We start from the raw sequence: 25,271 nt of genomic DNA, 5'->3' as shown, positions 1-25,271 counted from the left end.
GATTATGGACTGAAATCGAGACAATAGCTAAATTATGTAGGGTAAGACGGTATAACGCGCCCCACCTGGCCAAAACGCCCCTCTTTGATTTCCAGAAAATCATAGCTAACTAAGGGTCAAAATCAGTTGGTACCTATAAATATTTGTAAATCCATCATATTATGTGATTGTGGAAGTATTTTAGTATTACATAATTAAAATAATAGCAAAATGCAAAAAGTTACAGTTTTGATATAACTTTCAATGTTTGTTTGCTCAACATTCTGGTGCGACGCTAGCATACTATCCGCAAAACTTGCACGGGAACACTCAGCTGGGCAACAAAATAACTTTTCTCGTTGGTTAATATGATATAAAATTGCTTCCATCTTCAAAAACGTAACGATTTTCGAAAATATGTTTCACTGGCCAAAACGCCCCAGTGTAGGCAGGGCGATATGCCCTTACCAACTGGACACAAGCGCGGCGAGCTTGCAGCAGTTGCTTCCAAATTGTATGGAAATTATTGAAACGTAATTAAAACCTGATTAAATGGACTTATGTTGGTTTTTTAATGTCGGGCACGTAAGGATTTGTGACCTTTTTATTATGGGATTGATGAAATACTAATGAAAGGCTATGGAACGTCTCTGGCTAAGGTGGGGCGTATTGCCCAGACACCTTTTGAAATCCATTTTTTCACGACTTTTCAAAAAAGCATTATTACGTGTTATCTGTAATATTTTTATATGACTACTCACGGGCAATGCATTTGCGACTTCTTGCACTACCAAATAACACAAAGTTTGCATAAATTGCAATGAAAAGTAAAAAGTTATCAAGGTTTTGCCTTAGGGGGGGGGGGGGGGCATATTATACCGTCTTCCCCTATCAATTTTTTATTCACCTTAAGTCAACTGTAACTAACTTACACAGTGAACTCTGTACTCACCCAAAACTGTTTTCCATTCCCTTTCGTTTTCTTTGCATTACACTTTCAGCTAACTCCACTCCGTCCAGTCCAGCACAGTCCCCAGTGAAAGCGAACTTGTCGATTGTAAATAACATCACCAACGGATCTGCCAATGCCAACGGACGTGAGTATTCCCTTCATACCGAAATCGATAGCATTACATGTTTGCTTTGCTTCCGCGCGCGCATTTTTCGGAAACAGCAGGACTTAGATCATCGGGGTTGGTCCCGGACTGGAAGTCAGTGACTTGTGTTTTAGGGTTCGACAATAATTATGTTTATGTTGCGCATAAGTGGCATGTACCGGTTAAATCACATTCATTTGTGTATAACGGCATCGTGCAGAAAATGGACTAAGTCTTTCACATTTTTGGCATTAATGATGAAAATTTACCTTTGCGTTTTGAGCCCTGTGATTGGCTTTTGGATTGAATAATGACAAAAATGTGAATTATTTTCATCTTTCATTCAGGTTGTCGCTTTTGCATATAGATACTTCGAAATATTTAACTCGACTTAAGCTATTTTTTAGATGCTTGATCAATGGAACACATTACAATCTTTATAAATCAAATTTAAAATTCGCGCTCAAATTCTTGCGAAATGACAAAATTCTGGTTAAGCAAATGATGCGTGAATATTACATTTTTATAGCTAGAAGTTCGTTTCTCATAGGTTTTTTTAGTTCTACATCACATTACACTATTACTTACTTTATTTGCTATTTCTGTTGTAAATCTTTATCCTGTCTGTCCCTCCTTTCATCTATTTTTTTCTAAATAGTCTGCTTATGCACAGTTCCAACGTATTTTCGTTATATCTGTTGACATTTACTTTAATCCCTGTAAATAATCATGCTTAAAACTTTGAAATGCTTCTGGTACGCTTTGTAAATAGTCTTGAAACGTAAAGTGGTATATATTGTTGAAATATCTTGGAACCGATAACTCTTGTATTGAAAATAATTGCGGAATGCGGTAGCTGCAGAACCGCGCAAAACAAATTCAATACCAGCAAGCCATCAGAAGCATGTGTGTGACATTACTTTTTTGTGTTTTTCTCTTTCTTCTTTTCTGTGTGTACTTACAGCCACATCCACTTCGCCATCAATCTCGCCAAGTCCAGAGCAGCATCATAGCCTGGAAGATACGGAACCATCCTATCAGAACACGGAAGTCGTGAAATCTACCAGCGCTGCTTTGCGATCATCCACCACAACTCCCACCACCATTAATAACAGCAACAGTACTGATGCTACATCGCAGCCATCCACAGCGGTTGCTAAAACGCCTGAGCCGCCTACTACCACCACTACTACTATTACCGCCGCCACCAGCGACGAAAAAGTAACCACAAATGGTACGGATCATAACCATCATGATCACCATCCCAGCAGCAAAACGCAAAATAACACGCCCGACGCTGATGCCGCTGCCGAGTCTACCAGTTCTAGTCCTGCCCCGCCGGCATCGCCACCGCCCGCTGCTGACCCTCAGCCTAAATCGCCGCCATCACCATCACCCACAACAACGCCTACTACTGCTGGCGCTGCCGTTTCGCAATCAAGTAATACTAATGTAAATAAGCTGAACCCTAACCTCGGCTACATAACCAATACTAACGCCTACCATCAACACTACTCTAACATTCATCAACAGAATCGCCAACTCCACCATCACTCGATAGTCCCACCATCTTATCATTCATACTTCCATCACCATCAACAACAATTCAATCCCACCGCCACCCAACAACATCCATCGAACGCGATCGATCCTACCTCTCTGGCTTCGAACTGTTCGACGTTATCCTCTCCGATGGACCAACAGCGGCCCAGTGCTGGCGCCCAACATATCTACAGCAATGTCCCTAACAACAACTCCACCAGCATCAACAGTAGCCATAATCAGATGAATAGCATTAACAATAACGTTAACAGCCATTGTTCCATGACCGGTACTAGCATTTCTCACACCAACAATAATAGTAAACTGGAAGAGCTCTATGATATCCCCGTGGGTAAGTGTGGCCATGGACTGTGGAACCTCATCCGCGTAGTTTGAAATTGTTTTACTAGCCCAACTTTCTTGTTTCTGTGATCTGATTTGTTGTAGCTAACTTCTCACGTTTTTTTTCTGTTTAGATTTGAAATTAGTAGCTTCTAGTTGTTAGGAAACATGCCACACAATAGAACACGTGTTTTGGCCAAAGCACTCTCAATTTCCAATAAGCACCTTTCCAACCTTTCGACTCACCTACATCCACAACCTCTCACTTTCACGAATACGTATTATTATTTCATCTTTTGTAGGAAATTGTCATCATATTATCGGTTGAGTTTATTGTCGATAGAAACAAAAATATTGCTATTTGGTATCTTGCATCTTGTATTTATTTCAGAGACTTCAATTTACGCTGTTTAGTACATACATTCATTATTGGACGTTTAAAATTAGGTGAAGGAGATCGCTGAAACTGAATCCCATTCCCGTTGAAAATAATTCACATTTCGTGAGCCGGGTATTAAAATCTTGACTTATCCCAGGATGACCGTACAATGCAAGTAATTAAAATTTAACGGGAATCTGGTAGGATTTCGTGCGTTTTCGGATAATTTAAATCGACAAACAGTGAACCCTATAATGTCCAAGACCGCCTTTAGATGGTTCTGGGTTTTAGATGGTTTCTCTGAATAATCTTTGTAATTTATAATTGTTCAGAATTCGAAAAATGTTTGGTTTTGGTCAATAATACAAATTCCAATGTATGCTCATGATTAGTTGAATCATTTGTTTGAGAAACTGTAACCGAATGAGACTGGCACCGAATGTTTATATTTTTAATTATAATACTCCATAATTGCTCTTCAAAATGCATGCACATATGTAGTTTCTCAAACAAATGAAAAAAATTTCATACGTTCCAGAACAACATTTTTTTCGTGTTTTTTGCCAGAATACGTATTTTTGGACGAGGATTCATAATATATAAAAATTTCATTTTGGCCAAAAATGTGTGTTTCTCAAACAAACCGTTCAGTTTTAAATTAAATTTAAAAAATCCACACATTTAGAAAAACAGATTGAAAATTGAGTATTGTTTTGTTCCTTTGTTTTTTTTGTCCGTGTACACATTTTTTTGTCCGTGTAGACATTTGAATCTCTGTGAAGACATTTTGAAGACTTTTCAAAATATTTGAAGACTTATTTGATGATACTTGAAAACAATCACTAAGCCAGCGAATAAATATACATACAATTTTATCACTTACTTATAAATTCTGCGACCTCTATATGTAAACTAGGTATACAAATATTACACAAGTTATAATAGTCTTTTTCTCGGGCTTAGGATCTCAAACATATTTTAGACTTCATTCGCACTTAACCCTTAAAAGGCCGGGACGACAGTCACCTCCTTCAAAGTGCTCGTTCTCAGTAAAGCGTTGACCAAATTTCATGACCCCGGACTTTTCTCAAAGGGGATTAGTAGGGCTTTCTTTTGACTTGGGTGCCGCCCCGCTAGACCCCTCTCCGCGTTTATGAGTTTCGAAAATGTCTGTGTTTTTTCCTTATTTTTTGCTATGATGGCCAAATTTCTTCAGTATTCAAGTACAATAAAGTTCTGGCGTCATAAAATAAAGTAGATAGGGTGGCTGTACCGGTAATAGTGGTGTACCAGTAATAGTGGAAACTTAATTTTCATTAGAATTTGAACATTTTTATTTTTTTAAGTTACTTCATAGCATAGTGCTTGCTAATAATAGGTAAATGTGTTCGAAAATTATTCGAAATTTCCCGGGAAAATATAGGAAAACATCATTTTCCCTTAACATTTTGCTCCCTTGCACCAATAATAGTGTGGCGTTCCTATAATAGTGAATCCCATAAGAAATCAATGGGATTCACTATTATAGGAACAAAAGTTAGCAAGTACCACTATTACTTGTCCATGGCCCATATAGTGGAGGAAGCGATTTCGAAAAGAAAATAATATTTTAAAGAATCAACACCATTTTTCCCGAAAAGTAGAAAAGAACAGCTTTCTGCCAATATATTAACATCATTGGAAATGTATTCCTATCATTTGGTACGAATTAAACAATTTACACCTGTCACTAATACCACTATTACTGGTACACCGACCCTACATGAAATATATCAAGTCGAAGTGTTATTGAACGTTTCTAAGTTATCTGATTACTGTAATTACCGATATTGAAAGCCATATTCCTGATCTAAGAGTTATGGTCTTATTTCTTAAAATCTGATCACGAAATAAACCAAATTGTACCAGACAGAAGGGAAAAATATCACAAAAAACTGTAGACATATATGTTATCAATTTTATGTGTTGAAGATACTATTTTGGAGCATTCCAGTTCATCCAAAATATCCATGAATTCAGGTCTTGAATTCTACCATAGAAGCGAAAGGTAATGTGCACATAAAAATACTCAGAGTACATCCTACTCAGTTCAAAGATATCAAATGACTCATGGGGAATTTTTCTGCGTGCCCCATTGTGACATTCTAGAATGCGCGAAATGTGCATACCATCATTCCACATTCTTCTAAATATCCGTCGGGAAAACTGTTTAAATTTCCCGTGAATTTTTAAAAGACTATCAGTAAAAATTTAAAAGAATTTTTCGTGAGTTTTATAAAGAGAATTTCCGATAAGGAATTTCTTGTTTAAATTTAAGAGAATTGAAATTGAAAATTCAGCTAAAATTATCGTGGAAATTTATAATAGTTTTCGTAAAGAAGAAATAAAGGAAATACTCAAAATATTAAACGGGAAATTCTTCTTAATTTCCACAAGTTCTACTGAGCTTCCATAAAAAAATCCCTTTTAATTTCCACAAGAAATTTGACTTAATTAAATTCCATAGAAAATTCTTACGAATGTAGACAAGAAATTGAAATTGTTTTGGTATTAAATGGATATTTCTCAGAACTTCCATGGTAAATTACTACAGGAAAATGTTCTTGAAAGAAATCCAGAGGAAACATATTACACACTTTCGTTAAATTCTTCCTTAAATTCCTTTGGCAATTCTTCTAGAAATATATTTGGATATTCTTCCAGTATTTTCTCTGAGAATTCCTCAATGAATTTCTCCAAAAAGTCGTTCTGGTATTCTTTCTGAAATTCCTCCTAAATTTCCTCCACGAATTTATAGGGAAGTTTCAGGGATTTCTCCGAAAAATCCTCCAGGAATTCCTCCTCTAGGAGCTCCTCCGTAAGATCGTCTGAGAATTCCAGCGAAAGTACATTCAAGAATTCCTTCGGAAGATCCTCCAGAACTCCTCCAGTAGTTCCTACACGAATTCCTCCAGCAGTTCTTTCAGGAATTCCTCCGGAAGTTCTTATAGAAATTCTTCCGAAGGTTCCCTAGAGATTTCCGCAAAAGCTCCTCCTGGGATCGCTCCAGAAGTTCCTCCATAAATTCCTTTGGAAGTTTCTCCAGCAATTCGTCTGGAAGATTCTCCAAGAATGTTGCCGAAAGATTTTCCAAGAAAGCCTCCGGAAGTATACTATGGAATTTCTCAGGTATTTCCTAGAGGATTTCTTTCGGAAATTTCTGCAGCAATATCTCAAGAATTCATCCAGAACTACTTCCAAGAACTCAGGAATTCCACCGGAAATTCCTTCAGTAATTCCTCAGGAATATCCTTCAGAAATTCATCAGGAAAATCCTTCAGAAATTCATCCTGAAGTTCATACAGGAATTCCGTTTTAAGTTTCTCCCAGATTTCCTTCTGAAAATCCTCCAGCAATTCCTCCAGAAGTTCTTTCAGAAATTTCTCCAGAAGTTCATTCAGTAAATTCTTTGGGTGTTCCTACAGGAATTCCTTTTTAATTTTCTTCAGAAAGTCCCTCCGGAATTCATCCTTAAGTTCCTACAGGAAATCCTTTTTAAGTTTCTCCCAGATTTCCTTTTGAAAATCCTACAGCAATTCCTCCGGAAGTTCCTTCAGTAAATCCTTTGGGTGTTCCAACAGGAATTCTTCGGGAAATTTCGTCAGGAGTCTTAAAAGTAATTAGAAGCTCCATACAGAAGAAATTAGTAGCTCCATCAAGGATTTATCCGGAAGTTGCTCCAGAAATCAAAAAAAAAAAAACTCTGGATGTTTTTCAAGTACTTCACGGTTAATTTTGAGTTCCTACAGGGTATTCTTTAAAAACAAATTTGGAAGAATTCCACGTGCAAATTCAGTTAAAAAATCCGGTGGAATTTTAACCAGATTCAGTAAAAAATCCAGGGGAAAATCGTTAAACACTATCTCGTGAAAATTTTATAGAATATTCTCTTGAATTCTAACAATTTGAATGTTGAAAAAAAAAACATTTTTGCCTTTCTCGTATACTAAGTATACGGAAAGGCTATAGAACTGCTCCAAAACCGAACTTTTTATAGAAGGCTCGGAGACCCATAGTGTTATATACCAATCGACTCAGCTCGACGAATTGAGGTGATGTCTGTATGTGTGTATGTATGTGTGTGTGTGTGTGTGTATGTGTACAAAAATGTGAGACACGTTTTTGGGCATTTATCAATATCCGATTTGCTCGCAACAAGTTGCATTCGACGCGGAATGCAGTCCCATTGGTTCCTATTTAAAATTAGATCGATTAAACTTTGCGTTTCGGAGTTATGGCCAAAAAACTGTTTTTACGTACAAAAAAAAAGCAAAATGCTCCAATCTGGATTCGAACTCGTGATCTCTTGATCGGGAAGCGGCTACTACACCACAGCACCATCAATACACATAGCATGTGGCAAGATACATACAAATATAAATCATCGAATTGGGCATATATTCATTACCTCTATAAGCATCAGAGTTTATCAGAGTGGATCGAGAAAAGAAAATATTAGCTTTTACCGTTGGTTATTAAAATATACAGTTTCAATACATTAACTTAGAGCAAGATTGCCGGTGGTGAGTATAAGCCGTTTGGCAGCGCAGTATCATTTCTTGACACTTTTCCGGTCGCTACTAAACGTGCTGCTAAAACAGTAGCGCAGCGGACAGGTGATCAAATTTGGTAGCGCGATAACAGCGCTGCTATTTGATGAACTATTAAACGTCACCTGTACGGAATGCAGCCACCAAAATGATAACCGAAAATAGTGACCATAACCATCGTGCTTTGTTTAACACGTTCAACGCTTTCCCGTTCGAATGCGCCTAAAAGAAGGAATGGCAATGTGCCGTCGCGCAGTGGTGGTCCCCCATACAAATGTTCGACTAAACCTACGAATGCGCTTAAAATTTAGCAACAGTAATTTTGTAACGCTGAATTCATTTTGAAATTTAAATAGTTATCCGACATATGCTATGCTATCCAAAAACTTCCGGAAGCCGAAGACTTAGGATCACAGCAGCGTCTTAATTCTAACCTTGAAACAGTAAATTTCCCGCTTTGGTGCAGCAAGCCGCAATTCGCCAAACTAACCACTGTTAAGTGACAAAATATATATTTCAATGCATCATATCAGTTCTTTCCAAATCTTTCCCGATACAAAATTTAGTCAAATTTAATTTTCCCATACATATATGTTACACCATCAACTTGATCCAAGTCACCAAAAATTAAATTTACCAACAACAAATTGAGGAATTATCATTGACTAAATGTGCAAAATTAAAATAATATCAGTTTAACGAAAGAACGATTTGTTTTGGGTTTTGTCTGGGTTTCCGCCACTGTGGATCGGTCGACTTAACCATCGTAGCATCAGCGGCAAGCCGTGCTTCTGTTCTATTTTTACGCATATGCATGCATCATTCTTTGCGGCGTTCAATCAGCATATGGGAGCGCAGCTGGTGTGCGGGAAGACGCGGGACGCATGCGCATTCGCTTCAGTCTCTTGCCGTCGGATGAATATTGCCGAAGGAAGCATCACCAACACACATCGCATTGCGTGCGGCAATGTTCTATTTTTAGCTCAGCTGGGTTGAATGTTGATCCGAGCAAATGAGATTTGGGGAAACTGGTTCATGAGTATGTATTACGAAAAAAAAGAAAATTCTGGATAACGCGCAGAGGGAAATCCCCGGTATCAATTCCTTGGATATAGCGTCTGCTGCACAATGAACTCGCATGCTTCTAATTTTATTGAATAATTGTGTCTTTTCTATTCAGTAAAGCATATTTTCTTTTGTGCATTGAAGCAATAGAATATAATTTCCTACATATGTTTACTGTCTATTGAAACTCGGTGGGCAAGTTTGATTACTGCCAAGATAAATCAAAAGCTATTTTGTTTCTGCTAACAATCATTAAAGAAAACTGTTGAGTACATATCGATTCTCAACTTATGTATTTATGTTTCATTTCCTACCTCCATCATCTAAAGTTTAGACCTGATTTTTTTCAAATATTCCAAATAATCAGATGGATTCAATTATAGAAATGCCATGAATATAAATATGAACAATACACAGCATTAGGTTCCATTGATTTTTAGCATGGAAAAGATTAAATACATTTTTTTTTATAGGCGCTTGAATTTTCTAGTATTCAAAATTTTTCTTGCAATGCGTATTATACCACACACCTAGAAAATATGAGTTTTGAAAAAAAAGATGGCTTAACACGAGGATCGAACATAAATCCTCTGAATGAGAGCCTATCACGTTACCACTGAGCTATCTTTGTTTCTTGAGAAGGCAGTGTTCGAAGAACAAGAGGCTACGCGATTTGTAATAAATACCTATTTCACTACATCAAATCAAGACATAAGCTGCTTGTGCATACGTGCGGTAACGCACCGGGGGCTGTGCTTTGGTTCGGTGGCATATAATCTGAACCGATAAAAAGTTTAGTTATATCGGAATATAAGTCATGTTCGGGATTTGAGTCAAAACGGTACGATTGAGTTTACGTCAGGTGCTTTTGTGTCATTTCATTCAAATAAGTCACATGTAATATTCTTATTGTTTTGGTGCGCAGGGAAGCAACTTCATAATCAATTTTAACATTTTATTTTGAATCCTCTGTAAATGCATTCTTCCTGGCGTTGCAGAAAATAACCCATATTGGCACAGTATATGTAAAACATGGCTGGCATAACAATTAGTTTGTAAATCAAAAATATATTTTAAGATTTTGATTTTCTATGAATATTCACTTACTATATTTGTACCTTTTTGCTTGCATACCTTCTGTGTGGTTTTTGATAGTTAATTCATTCATGCTACACATAAGTCCTAAATCTTGGACTTCGCTAGACCAAATAATTGGAACCCCATTCATAGTGACAGCATGTCTGTTAGAAGAATTCAAATGAAAAGCACTCGGATTATGTAGGAGAAAATGAGTTTTGGTAGGCTTCGGAGAAAATTTTTTATTTTTGGAAGTCAGTAGAAAAAGTATTCAAACTTTTCTATAATCCTAGTATGTTTTAGATAATTTAATAGTCTTAGTTCGATCATTGACAAACTACAATGACTCAATCCAGAGGTTAAATGTCAAAACGTGTTACAGCAGAGTTCTAGTGCGATTATTTTTCTACAGCTCTGCCTAATAGTTTGTTGTTTTAATTCAACTAATAACAGAGTTAAAGCACTAGTTACTAATACTAAATGATAACAAAATTTCGATCAGTCTGTATAATAAGTTACTGCATCTAGCGCTACAACTCTGTTATTAGTGCAATAGAAACAACAATTAGGCAGAGTTGTAGAAACCTTCGCTCTAGAAGTCCTCCACATATCACTTTTGAAATTTAACCTCTGGAATGAGTTATTGACAAACTACTAAATTATCTAAACTATATTACTAAATGATCGAAAACATTCTTGCTATAATCCATAACAAATTACACGAAGGCAAGCAACGATTTTCGATTTTCCGATATATGTTATCATTACGATATAAAGTATTGCACAATATGAGCTCAAGAATGCTGATTTTGGTAACACTAGCTCTGTCACGCGTTATCTATCAGATTTTGTGCTTGAATCGTAAAGAGTGATCTGATAAATAATTTTGAATCAGTTTAGAAATTAAAATATTCAATTTTAACCATACATTCATAGAAAAATATATTAAGCTCTTTTAGTGGAATGTATTAAACCGTCTAAGACGAATTAAGTACTGTCCATTTAATTCCACCAGTTAATTTTCGTTATCTTTGCAGATACGTATTTCGACCACAACTTGAAGTCGAGTCAAGTACAAGACACTGAAGACGACCACACAGTTGTGGTCGAAATACGTATCTGCAAAGATAACGAAAATTAACTGGTGGAATTAAATGGACAGTACTTAATTCGTCATACATTCATACCAATTACTGCGAAATGCTTTCCAGAAAAGCAACCCCAGTAGAATTCTCTTCAGATTTTTTTTTAAGTCGGATCAAATTTATAAATCTTGTTGAAAAGTGTTTGAATGATAATGACAAAAATGGAACTGCTCATCAGCAAAAATTTACCTTTCTCGTCAAAAATGTTCATTCCCTTAATCGATTCTTTGGCTTATTTAAGGTCAACATTCCCAATTAACCTATATTTTTTTACGCCACTAAATATTTTTTAAATTCAAAACAAAAATCGAAAAAGTGCTGTTTTTTTAAGATTGACCCGATTTTGAACGAACATCGAGTGAATTTTTGCAGACCGGTTCACACATGCACACGTTTTCGGTTTTTGTTTTCGATTTAATAAAAGATATTTTAGTTACTAGATAAAGATTGTCGCTTCGGTTTCCTTTGTTCTGCTGTCCGGAACATGTTGGGTATCAAGCTGTCAAATCGTATGGATTTTCCTTCTTTGACATTTAGCTCCCCTATCATCGCCGGCAAAAGATGTTCCGGACAGCGACGACAGCGACAAACTTTATCTTGTAACTAAAACATCTTTTGATTTAATCAGGGGGAGAAGGCGGAGCACTGAATCCCTATACCAACATGTGCGACATCTGGATTTGGCTCTAAACTGTAAACAACAGTGTTAATTCTCTACTACGTTTTTGTTAAGACGAGGCAATTTTTATGCACACTTTTGTTTTCGATATTTTATCAAAATTAAACACTCAATCATGCAGCAATAAAACGATGTGGGATGCTTGAGATACCTGCTTGATTATAGACGAATCCAAGTAAAAATAAGAAGAAGACTCACGACGGTGTTAACTTTGACAAATCCTACAGCACAGCATAGGAAGATCATTTTAAAATGCTTACAATAAATTCTAGACAAATTGTAATTAAAATCTGATTGATGTACGATACGGAAAAAGTTCTGAATTATATATTTAGAAGCTTATCTCAATTTTTTGTATATTTTCCAACAATGTATCTATTATAAAATTCGGAACTTTTTCCGTACCGTACATCAATCAGATTTTAATTACAATTTGTCTAGAATTTATTATAAGCATTTTAAAATGATCTTCCTATGATGTGCTGTAGGATCTGTCAAAGTTAACACCGTCGTGTGTCTTCTTCTTATTTTTACTTGGATTCGTCCATAGGGACTCGAAAAAGAATTTATTTGCAGTAACTAACCGAATATAAAAATGTTCACATTAACGATTGCGCTCTAACACCGGTTCTAAGCTTCGATGCAGAGTACACGAGCTTTGTTCGCCAGTGACAGGCGTATGAGGCCCTTGGATTTAATAGTTAGAGGCTTAAAAAAATATGGGTTCTTTGGGAAAGTTGACCTTAAATAAGCCAAAGAATCGACTGAAATAATGAAACGAAATACAATTTTTGACTGGAAGGGTCATCTGAATTTTTATTTATATGAAGAATCATATTATTCAAAACAACAATTTCGAAAAAGCTAACTTATTGATTGGATGATAGAAGTTTCAGCTGGATTTTGGCTTCAAAACGGAAAGCACTCGAAAGTTTGATAAATGGAAACATTTGATTTTTCTCACCACCGTTTTTTTTGCTTTTCTCGTATTCAAAGCAAACGATACGAACTTTTCAGAAGAAGTATGTGTATGTGCATGTGTGCAAAAAAAACTAACTCATTTTTCGAAATCTTATCCTGAACTGATTATTTAAACGGCTAATCCTGTCTCATTGTTTCACATTAAAAATCAGCCCGAACTCACTATGGGCTCAAAAGTTATGGCCAAAATACAAATTTTTATACTATGCCTGAAACTCGATTTGTGCAATTGCACAACCTCATCACATTTTCCGGGCACTTAACCTCATCCGATTTGCTTGCAACAAATTGCATCCGGCAGCAATTATAACAAATTTGAATTTTCAATTCATTCTATCTTTATTTACGAGATCTTCGACCCTAGGCCGGTTCATCTGGTATAAATAAATGTGAAAAATATGTCTTATTCACCAATTGTTATTTTAGACTTTTCATATATGTTTATCAACTATTTTGAACGAGCGAGAAAGGCATCATCACCGCTAGGTGGATTAATCAGGGTTTTTTCACATCAATAAAACAAGGACATGATTGAATTTAGAAACCTTTTAGATTTTGAGATTTCTCGTTGATAATCATAATTTTAATATTGAAGACATTTGAAGACATTTTAAAACGGCTGTGAAGACATTTGAAAATATCATCTGGCATCCCTGCTGAGGGTCGTGGGTTCGAGTCCCATCGAAGGGAAAGTGGTTACCTCCAATACATTTTTCTAATCATTATCTTCCCACACCGCCGTCGCCGACACTTACTGACGTACGTCGACGCCGGTTGGCTCCACGCTGCCGAATTTCGTATTTGCCGATGATTTGCCATTAACCGATGATTTGCCAACACAAAAATCACAGTATGAAGTGCGATTGCATCTGCCGAACCAAGGCAACCTTCCAGGAATTAGTTAAATAGCTATTAAAGACCAATGCATTATGACGTAGGTTGACAGTTCACAGAGCTTTTTCACCAGGACTTAGTCTCCGGCGAAGCTTTCGATAAAATTGTTTCGTCATTTAATTCGCGTGTAGATGTCCGTTGCTATTGATTTCATGCTAAATGCAAAGAATATTACTGAAATATTCGGATCACAGCAATTTCAAACTAGAAATATGAATTTTAATTTCCCCCTCATCGTTGTTTCTTCTAACACCTTGTAAATAAGCTCTGTGAACTGGCAAAATAAGTGAGGTTAAGTTAAAGTTTGCATTGGTCTATACCTCGAGCAGATTTTGCCTAGACAAATTTTGTTTGTTTTTATCTTGGTCACTTTTACCCGCATTGGCGTGTTACATGTTATGTGTTAGCCTCGTAATGGCGGATGTATTACAATTATTATTCAATATTATTGATAAATTTCAGACAATTGGATATTTTTTGTATTTCAAAACTTTGTCTTGCACATAATATATATGGTGATCAGTAAATTAAAGCCAATTGAATCCTGCCCTTCACAATCAGAACAGTGTATGAAGGGCTGCGGAACAAAAGATCAACAGGATGAAACGTCGAATAAACAAATTTTAAAAATATTCTACTTGATTGAAACAAAATAATGAATGATATGTTAAGAATATGCTTCTAAACTAAAATCTTGAGTCTAAAGGTTCTGAAGCCTCAATTTGAGAGGCATGAAGACTTTTTTTTTCGAAAAGTCAGTTACTTTATTGCACGAGAATTGTTAGCCTCCTTCTACGCTTCTAAGAAGCCTCCTTGCAAGCAGCTCGGAAGCCTCCTTTTAAGAAACCTCCTTTCTTGTAGCCTTGAAGGCCTCTTTTCAAGTGGCACGGAACCCTCCTTTCAAGAGGCTCGGAAGCCTCCTTTTCAAGTGGCTCGGAATCCTTTCAAGAACCTTGATAGCTTCATTTCAAGTGGCTCGGAACCCTCCTTTCAAGAGGTTCGGAAGCATCCTTTCAAGAGGCCCGGAAGTCTCCTTTCAAGAGGCCCGGAAGCATCCTTTCAAGAGGCCCGAAGGCATCCTTTCAAGAGGCCCGGAAGTCTCCTTTCAAGAGGCCCGGGGGGAAGATGATCATTTTTAGGACAAAACATGCAATAACAATGTGTGTTTACATTTTAAATCGAAACAAATATTTTCAAAACATGTAGGAGAAGGTGGGTAAACTTGATCCCCGGGGAGACTTGATCACCCCCTGTTTTATCAAGAACTAAAGTAGTTTTGTTCTAGCGTATTTTTTAGTATAGATCCTCTAGACAAATGACCTTTATGTGGTGAGTTAGTTTTTGGATTGACAACCTTATTTATTCGGCAGGGCGGTTTGTATGTTTTGACCTTCCTAAAGATTTTTTTATTGGGCACGCAAAATTCGAGTAACTTTTCATAACAATGACCAAATGCTTTCGTTTTTTTACAGCACAATGCCATAAATAGGGTTAATGATCTGTACTGATGAAAATGACAAGTTTTAGGATATTTGGATTTGAAGTTATTGCCGCAATATGGGGATACTTGATCCCCCATACAAAAATTCAAAAAAATGTCAATCTGTTCTCAGACTTCTAATTTTTTGTAAATTTGACAGATTTGATGAAGGGTTGGCAGGAAAAAATATTTATTGCTTAGATATCATAGTCTGAAGGGGATCAAGTCTCCCCAAAATTTTAAAATTGATTGTGCTGTCGAATTCAATAACAAAAATCGTTCATGTATACGTACAGCAATTCGAAAATTGCGCGTATTTTGAAGGAAAAATATTTAAAAAATCTGAGGGCACCTTTCTAATTTTATCAAAGCAAGTTTTTGGAGAGGGATCAATTTCCCCCGAATATTTTAAAAGTAGATTTTTGACAGCACTCTAAAAAATCGATTGTGTATCAATAACAACAATAATTTAAGGACTGTCATACAACAGTAAAGTTAAATACTATATTCCTTAGAGAGTCTGTGTGGAAATCGCGTATGTTTATTTATTTTTGGCTGTGATACATCCGAAATCAGAAAAGGGGATCAAGTCTACCCAGTCTCCCCTACTGCCATACGTTGCAATAAACAACAACTTTAGTTTTCTGAAATGCGTTCGCATTTATTAAAATAAATTAAATTATAATACACATCTTTTTAGTAATCTGGTATGAGGTAAAGTTGATCAAAACATTTCTACATAAAATCATTAATTATGACCTGGCCGTCAAAATACACAGGGTTATTTGTATGAATGTTGAATTTACTACGTAAAGAAGTCTACGAAGTCAATATTTGAAAAGAAAATAGCGTCATTTATGACTATCTCTCTCTTTCTTCCACGAAATACACTTTCATGATTATAATCGAAAAACTCGGGTTTTCTACCTAGCGGTAGCATTACTTTAACGGATAATATTGTTGACTACTGTTTCATAAAAAATTAGGCACTTTTGACTGACACATCAAATGATCATCTTCGCCTCAATGATCATCTTCCCCCCATATGACGGTACCTCAAATAAAGTAAAAGCTTCAAAGGGTACCAAGAAAAAGATTGACAATCGCTGCTTCAGGACTTTATTTGGAAATCGTCCTAGGAAGATATCTGAAGAATTGGAAAATTCACCCTAGAATTTTGGACGGAACTGGTGGGGGAAATTCCGAAGGAATTACTAGATGAACTTCCGAGGAAATGGAATACCTAGACAAATTCCAGTTGAACTGTTAAAATAATTTCTAAAGGAACTTTGTAGAAATTTTTAAAATATGTTTGTATGTATGTAGTTATCCATCATTCTGTCTTGATCCTTGCGCTGCATATGGCTCCACCCAATAGTGCAGTCACATTTAATTGCCATTTGCTTTCAATGCACTGCTGTATGAAGGGAAAAACCGGAGGTGGTGGACCCGTAAGCAGAGACACTTACGCAAAGCCCGCGGGATAGAGAGAATCTCTTTTCAACACTGTAATCCAACAGACTAATAAATAGATTCGCAATCCTTTTCTGGGATGGCTTCTTTGAGGAAGGGCGCGTAAAATCTATTACAACTGTGCAGAAGTGTACCCTTCTACATGGGTAGAAATTTTTAAAAGTGTTCCAAAAAGATGTTCTGAAGGAATTTCTGATAAAATTGTCAGAATCAGTTTTAGGAGAATTTTTGAATGAATTTCCAGAAGAATTCCTTAAGAAATTTCCTAAGGTCCTAAGAAGTTCCGAAGCAATTTCTGAAAGAAATTCCAAAGAAAAACCTGGTTTCTTTTGTGGAGGTTTTTCATTTTTCATTTATTTAGTTTACAAAAAAATGAAAAAAGAAAAACCTCCACAAAAGAAACCAGGTTTTTCTTTGTGGAGGTTTATTGAAGGAATTTCTGGAGAAATTCCCGATCGAATTCCTGACAGAATTTTTGTATACTAAAATAAGTTTTTTGATGACTTACAGAATTGATTCCTAAATGTATTTCATATGGATTTTTTAAGGTATTTACGAAAGAAAATCTGTAGAAATTTTCGATGAAACCTCTGTAGTAAATTCCCAAGGAATTTTTGAGAATATCAGAATATCAGCAATCTCGATATTTTGGGAGTTTTTCTTGGCATGAAGTCTTGATTCTAGAGTCAAAACTGAGTTTATTTCACTACTGTCCTTCCAATAGCTATTTGTTCGAAAAATCCATTAAAAATTCCTTTCAGAATTCTTCCGGATATTTCTTTTGAAATTCATTTAAAAATTCTGTCGAAAATCTTTCCAGGTTCTGTTTCGGTTATTCCTTCAAGAATTAAGTCGAAAATTCCTCCAGGATTTTTTTTGAAAATTACTTTAGAAAAGCCACCAGAAAGTAATTTGGATATTCATCCAGGGAAAACCCTCAGAAAACCCTCCGGCAAGGCCTTTGTATTTTTTTTTCAGAAATTCCTTTGGAACTTCCTCCATGAAGTCCTTAGGAAGTTCCTTCAGTAACCACACAAAATTCCTGCAGGAATGGTTCCGGAATTTGGATGAATTCCTAAAGAAACTTTCGAAGAATTTTCCAAATGTATTTGGGTGTTAAACTTCCGAATGTATTCCTAAAACAGTGTCCGTAGGTATTCCTATAGAAAGACTTAAAGGATTTCCCATGGGAATTTTCTAAGGAATTCTTAAAAGAATTTCTTTAAAAAAATTCGAATGAATTTCTGGAGAAATTCTCAAAATGCTCCCTAAGGGAATTTTCGAAGCAATCCCTAAAGCAATTTTCAAGGTATTTCCTGAAAGAACGTTTGGAGAAAATTCGGAAAGAATTTCCGAAGAAACTCAAATAAATTTTCAAAGGAATTCTTGGAGGAAGTTCTGAACGAATTTATTACGGAAATTCTAAATTAATTCTTATTTTTTTTTTTCAAATTTTCTGAGGAATATCATGAGGAATTTTCAAACGAATTTCTGGATTTATTTCCGAAGTACTTTTCAATGAACTTATGTGCTGTGATGCGGCAATGTCCTAGTGGAGGATGTAATGTAAACTTTTGCTGTGGAGATACAAGCTATACCTTTTAGGATGTTCACCCCATCAGTTTGACTGTAACTGGCAATTGTACAAAAAACCTTAAAATCCATAAAATGGCATATCATGGCCTTGCCGCGTGATTTTTTTCTTACCTCTAAACTCTTCACGCCGATTCACGCCGCCGAACATTGCTTCCGGCGTGAAGCCGCCGGTGTAAAAATGGCCTTACGCCGCCGCCGTTCACAAATACTTCGGCGCACAGGTCTATTCCACATAATGTACATATTCACATATGAGTTTTCAGAACATTGTAGTTTTGATTGTCCAAAACGTGTTCAGATCGATTTTAGAAAGTAACATAGTTATTTTTTATCAAAAACAAAAAAGGGTTCAAAACGGTTAATGTGGAACTCAAGTTTAGTTCTGTGACGAAAAAGATACGCTAATTTTGTACAATAATCTGTCAAATAGGCGTTATTCCTCAAACTGCTCAAACAATAAATATAAGCTTTTACTTTACAAGTTAGTAGGTACTTGAACGAAAGTTTAAAAACATATTTTGCGGCTTATGGTATTAAAACTTATACAAGGCCGGAACAAATATTATTTTCTTTTTCTGTCACCGCCCCCTCGATTTTTGTGGCTTTGTTTTATTGTTTAAAATTTGATTGGAAAAATAAATAAAATATTAAGCTTTCCCAGAATATTCTTTTGAAAAATTAATAAGTTATACGATTTTATCGATTTATCCTTCTATTTTTTTTTATTTGCAAAGACCTACATGACAAAAGAAGGAATTCATATTTGTTCCGGCCTAAGGTTTTAAAAATCATTACGTATAAGACATTATCAAAACAAAAAAAACAGTCAGGTTGTACGCAATGGTGACGTAGGACTACGTAGCTATACGTGATGAAAGGTATTTGTAATCACATGTTAGTTTGCCATCGACGGCAAGCCGCCAAGCGATTACAATTTGCACTTTGAAGAACATTCGTCTCGGCTTGGCCTGCTCTTGAATAAAAGTGTGTTTCTGAAAAAATCAGAAGGGTTGTGTACAAAACATGACCGCTAGGTAGACGTTGGACAACGTAAGGACATCGTTGCGATTGATATTTCTACCGTAACTAAGCGACTGAGTATATGGATGCTCTCTAAGGCGGCTAACTCTGTTCGATCGGAGCGATTTGCGGAGTCCAAAGTGCGTACGATTCTTCAAATGGGGGGAGGGGGGTCGAAAATCCCAGAAAAATTGCTTACGTAATAAGTGTACGACCCCTAAGAAGATTTCCATTTATGTCCTTACACATGTCAGCCTGTGGCACGTAGCCCTTACGGGAACGGTTCAACTTCTCAACGCGGTACAGTTGAACCTTTTGTTTAAAAAATGCCTATGTAACATTTTTGGCCGAAATGAGATTTTTATATATTCTGAATCCTCGTCCAAAAATACGTTTTCTGGCAAAAAATTTGAAAAAAAAAATTGTTCAGGAATGTATGAATTTTTTTTCGTTTGTTTGAGAAACTACATATGTCCACGTACTTTGGAAGAGCAATTGTGGAGTACTGCTTACATTTTTTGCACTGAAAGTGCCCCAGGGTGTTGAATTTTGCCAAAAACTATTGATCTGTAACGAAGATATCGAGAGATTCAGTGCAAAATTGTTCGAAAACAGTTTTTTGTTGTTTTCTCGAAATAGTGTAAAATCGACTTATGCAGTTTCTCAAACAAATGATTCAGTTGCTCTGTCTCTTCACGGTCTCGATCAAGATGAATACACCACTAGGTGTTCCAATCTGCCAAATTCACGATTCAGCCATCTTGGATTTTAGTATGGGAGAGCCAGCCGGTTTGTTTATGTTTTGCACCGAAAATGAATTTTTCACCCCCGCCTTCTTCTCGTCCATAAACTTGGCAGATTGAAACACCTAGCTGTGTATTCATCTTGGTCTCGATCTTCCTGCTGGCAACCCAATGAATAACATGTAGGTTACTTCGACCAGGCAGCCAAAGTACCGGTACTACAGTCTACAAGTGTCAAACGGATGTTGGTGATGAAACCAAATATGCACTACAACATGATGCATGAATTATGGCCAATTGAAGCTTGTTGAAGCATAATTTGACAAAATAGTGCTGCCCAATGAGAGCTTGAAGTAGCTCGAAGTTTCTCCCTGTCCTGCTCATGCCCATTTGTTAACAAAAAATAACGAGCAGGACGGGAATAACTTCGAGCTACTTCGAGTTGCTCATTGGACAGCACTAATAATTTAATTTACTACAGCGCCACTCGCGTTCTATTCTAGTACTTATGCTTCTACTGGGGATACGGACTATCGAAAGGGTTTTGGTTTTAGTGGGTCGGGTAAAAAAATATAGTATACTTAACCCCACACCACCTGAGAGCCTCCTCAGAAGTCTGATAGCAGTTTTCCGTTTACCCTTGATCAGAAAAAACGGTCGTTTCTTTGATCCGTGTCTAGTGTGGCGGTTGCGGAGCTACCAATGGCGGATCGAATATCTCTCCAGCAATCTTCAAGAGAACCTGCGCCTAGCTGCTCTTCCGTTGGGAGTGCCACTTCCAGCTGCTTCGCGTAGTCTTGACCTAGTATACCGTATTGTAGCCACCCAATGTTAAGCCGCGGCGTTCGACTTCGACGCGAGTTGTACACCGTCGAGAGTTTTGAGCGCAGGCATACTTCAACGAAGTAGTTGTTGGATTCAACATTCGCGCTGCAATAGGTGCCGACGTTCGTGATGTCGGAGAACCGTCGATTAAAACGTGGTCGATTTGGTTTTCCATTTCTTGGTTAGGTGATCTCCATGTGGCCTTGTGGATATTTTTGTGGGGGGTGAAAATGCTTCGGACTACCATTCTTTGGGAGGCTGCAAAGTTTATGCATCATGGGCCGTTATCATTCGATACGGTATGCAGACTGTCCGGCTCGTATATTTCCTCCCTTCCTATCTATGCTTTAAAATCAACATATGGTGAGACTGCAAACTGTACTCCCGGCATTTATCAGGAATCATCTGCAGGCTAAACGAAAGACTTTTCTAGCGGGCTTGGTCTGTTAGACTGAATACGCGACAGAATTTTGTACGCCAGGTTTAGTAGGATTATCCCTCTGTAATTGGCACAATGCGGTCTATGTTGTTTAACTGGATGGCCATCGATCCGGAAAAAGCGGGAAAAAGACGGCAATTCGAAATCATCGGAAAAATGTCGGAAAACCAGGGAATTCAGGGCAAACACCGAAAAAAATGTTCAAATGAAGATGCTATAGGGATGAAAGCTACTTGGGTTGTATCTATTTTCCCGTTCATTACAAAGGTGCATAAATTTCGATTGGGAGTACAAAATATTTATATCTCATCTTCTACTTCAATGGCATTACAACATTGGCTGGTAGCAATAATAACTACACACTGTATTCCCGCATCCCTAATAGACGTCAATGCATACATATTTCATGTAAAGATATATGTGAAAAGATAAAATAGTGAAAAGGTATCTAACATCTTCTATGTATTATTTGCAGAAGCTTACCAAAAACTGTTGATAATTATTTCACTAAAACCATCGAATGAAGCCATCTCCTTCATTTAGTTAATGTGGAACTATTGCAACTGCTCATTCAATAAACGAAACGTGATTCCCCCTTCTATGTTCTTTTCAGGCGCAACGACTACCGATCTGCCGCCGGGAGTGCTGTACCGGGTGAAGGCCACCTATAAGTACGTCCGGGAGGACGTTGACGAGCTTAGCTTCGAAGTCGGTGACACAATCAACGTGATTGAGTACGAGGACCCAGAAGATCAGGTACATTTAGAGCAGTAATTTGTTTGATTGGATATGAATGACTGATTCCATTTCCATTTTTTAAGGAGGAAGGCTGGTTAATGGGCATCAAGGAAGGCACAAACGACAAGGGTATGTTCCCAGCCAATTTCACTCGGCCGCTCTAATGAGGAGAATTCAACTGCAGCATGATCAGCACACACACAAACACTTTGGATGCCACTGGAACAAACAACCATGCAATTCCATTGATCGTAACAACGACGGCTGTACAGTGGAAGTTAATGCAGAAAATCAAGGTTAAAGTTCATTATCTACGACTAGGGGATATCCGCTAATATTTAGGCTAAAGTGACACTGAGTTGAACGGAACACTCGAAAATCGAAAGCTAACTTTTAAGAAGAAAACTATTGTGAAAATATCATGCAATGCAAAAAGTTTACGACGTACGATGAAACAAAACTGGAACGTGCCTTTAGAAGAATGTAATTGAGATAAACTAAACAATTGCGACGTGAACAGAAGATTAAGATCAGATAAAATAGCAGTTTATAATGAGTGAACCATTTGTTTGAACATACGTGGTTTGCCCCATTTTAGCAAATTGTTGCTTATAATTGGCCCAGTCCATTGACCCTTTGAGTTGCTCACAGTATACAAAACATTATTGAGACGTACAATATTTCTGGTAAACGTCTTCCCAATCTGGCATTTCTGAATTTGCAAATAATTGTTTTAATAGTCTTCCTGCTTTTAATTTTTATTCAAATTATCCGTATGTTGTTTAGCTAAATGCAGTCAACTAGCAACACACGTTTTGTATGTTATAACTTGTAGCTCTATTGTAAATAATTCACGATGATTCGAACCTATACTGCAACTGCCTGGACAACAAATTTGTATCAATGTTTATCGGATAACAATAAAGTCTACAATTGGGTTAAACAATTTGCCAAAAACTTTACAGCCAGAAACTCCCGCGAAATTGCCAACTTCGTATTACATACCTATATGTTCTTTGTAATTAGCCGATGAGCAGAAAGTAAGTAGATTATGTATAAAAAAAACTCCGTTTTCACTCACGTTTTTTAATTTTTCTGTGTTTTATTATTTCGCAGCACTATCTTTTCGTGTGAGAGTCAAGTTAAACAGGATTCCGAACGGTAGCTTATTGAATTTAATCACGATTCAACAGTTCAACTAGTAAAACAGCGCGTACGTGAAATCATATTCAAACAAATAGATCTTAGTCGTAGCAAAGCGATTCATGCATTTTTTTTACAAAAGTTTGGCAATTATCCCAATGAGAAAACTCAATGATTGTAGCTTTATATTCATTATGCAATAGATCATACCCACTGACAGAAATAGTAGTAGTCCTTCCATTGTCATACATTCTCGAATAGAAGAGCTCATTTCTTTATTACAGTCGCACCGTACTATTCTGTTCTGTCGTCATAGTCATTATTAATCGCTGTTTTAGGGATTTATACCCAAAAGAATATCACTTTCTATCACTTTAATTATTCTGAAATCATAATTGTTTTTATTATATTTGAAAATTTTATCTAATTTAACAAATTATTAAATTAATACATAATTTAGTTGAGTAGTGTTAATAAAATCAAATCTGAAAATAAAGAAACTGCAATATTTTTAGTCTATATTGTAGTTACGAATGCACACATACAAACACACCCACAAACTACACATGTAAAAATCGAAATGCAAACTTATTTGAATGTTTTTCAAAAGAATCAATTCGGAATTCGAAACAAAGCAATGCCGAAAAACACAACAACAAAAAAACGAAAATTTATCAATTGGCTTGTAGAGTGGAAAGTAAACCATTCGAGTTAAAATCATCCGATGAATGAAGAAGTTGATTGGTGAACAAACATAATGAAGGAGAAATAAGGATGGTTTAATCTATTTCAAGTAAAATTATTAATACAATAATACGCTAAGGATAACAAGGATCTAAAAGAGATGGACGAAACTTGTGTACAATGTTGAGATTGTTTTTTTTTTGCAATTGAAAGAAAATCCTTTAATATTAATCCTTAATAATTAAGGGATAATGCATCGTTTTGTAAAGAGATATTTATCACTGATTGTTTAAAAAAAAGTGTATCAAGCATATTTTAGTTACATTACGCTAGATTCATGCACTTTTTCAACTGATAAACGTCATAAACTTGCATGAAAATCACTTTGACTCGTTTTTAAGCAGGTTTTAGGCAGGCTGTGCAAGAGTTTTTTTTATGTCTTTATTATCGAGACTTTCAGCCCAAGGCTGGCTCGTCTCGGGAGTTTATTTCTTTTGCCCAATATAGTAGCTTTATTAGGGCCCTCCTTAGCCGTGTGGTAAGACACGCGGCTACAAAGCAAGACCATGCTGAGGGTGGCTGGGTTCGATTCCCGGTGCCGGTCTAGGCAATTTTCGGATTGGAAATTGTCTCGACTTCCCTGGGCATAAAAGTATCATCGTGCTCAAAAATGGTAAGCTGGCTTAGAAACCTCGCAGTTAATAACTGTGGAAGTGCTTAACGAACACTAAGCTGCGAGGCGGCTCTGTCCCAGTGTTGGGGATGTAATGCCAATAAGAAGAAGATTAGGGTCCTCCTTAGCCGTGCGGTAAGACGCGCGGCTACAAAGCGAAACCATGCTGAGGGTGGCTGGGTTCGATTCCCGGTGCCGGTCTAGGCAATTTTCGGATTGGAAATTGTCTCGACTTTCCTGGGCATAAAAGTATCATCGTGCTAGCCTCATGATATACGAATGCAAAAATGGTAACCTGGCTTAGAAACCTCGAAACCATTGAAAATGCCTACCTTACGGCTATTACAGACGATTTATAGTGAATAAAGTGTTGCCACATTTTTATCTGTACCATTGCCTAAAAAATATTTTTCATCTAACCAAAATCTTCAAAAATCTGTACCAGACAGTATGGAAAATTACCCATAAATATCCAAGAATAGTTCGAAAATCGTATCTTAGTTTGAAGCATTTTTTGTTAGTGTTACGTTTTGAACTTATTTTTCTTCGTACCGCGGAGCCATAACGCCAAACAATATTTAACGATACTGTTGATATTTAGTTGGCATTAGTAAGGTTTATATCCGAATGATAATTTAGTGTTTATTATCGTTTGATGAGAAGTCCTATAATCGCATATCAGTGCCAT

The 25,271-nt window shown here is 36.7% G+C and overlaps 1 protein-coding gene across 4 annotated transcripts in view; it reads left to right on the top strand.

Moving 5' to 3' along the window:
• The window catches only part of LOC134209757 (amphiphysin), a 162,834-nt gene extending 138,739 nt beyond the window's left edge, over window positions 1–24,095 (top strand). The window contains exons 6-11 of one of the 4 annotated variants that reach the window (XR_009978777.1): window positions 981–1,076; window positions 2,041–2,528; window positions 2,610–2,970; window positions 21,959–22,101; window positions 22,167–23,123; window positions 23,200–24,095. Coding sequence is in view for 3 of the 4 variants with exons in the window: in XM_062685779.1 (XP_062541763.1) it covers window positions 981–1,076; window positions 2,041–2,528; window positions 2,610–2,970; window positions 21,959–22,101; window positions 22,167–22,247 (1,169 nt within the window). In the remaining variant the exon portion in view is untranslated. Of the gene's footprint in view, window positions 1–980; window positions 1,077–2,040; window positions 2,529–2,609; window positions 2,971–21,958; window positions 22,102–22,166 lie in introns of all 4 variants that reach the window. The other 3 variants (XM_062685779.1, XM_062685781.1, XM_062685780.1) reach the window with 3 other exon arrangements.
• Window positions 24,096–25,271: the final 1,176 nt, after the last annotated feature.

Source organism: Armigeres subalbatus, chromosome 2 (genome assembly GCF_024139115.2).
Source record: "Armigeres subalbatus isolate Guangzhou_Male chromosome 2, GZ_Asu_2, whole genome shotgun sequence".
In the NCBI taxonomy this organism is placed as follows: Eukaryota; Metazoa; Arthropoda; class Insecta; order Diptera; family Culicidae; genus Armigeres; species Armigeres subalbatus.
The sequence above is the reverse complement of the archived record's forward strand: the minus strand, read 5'-3'. Positions and strand labels throughout refer to the sequence as shown.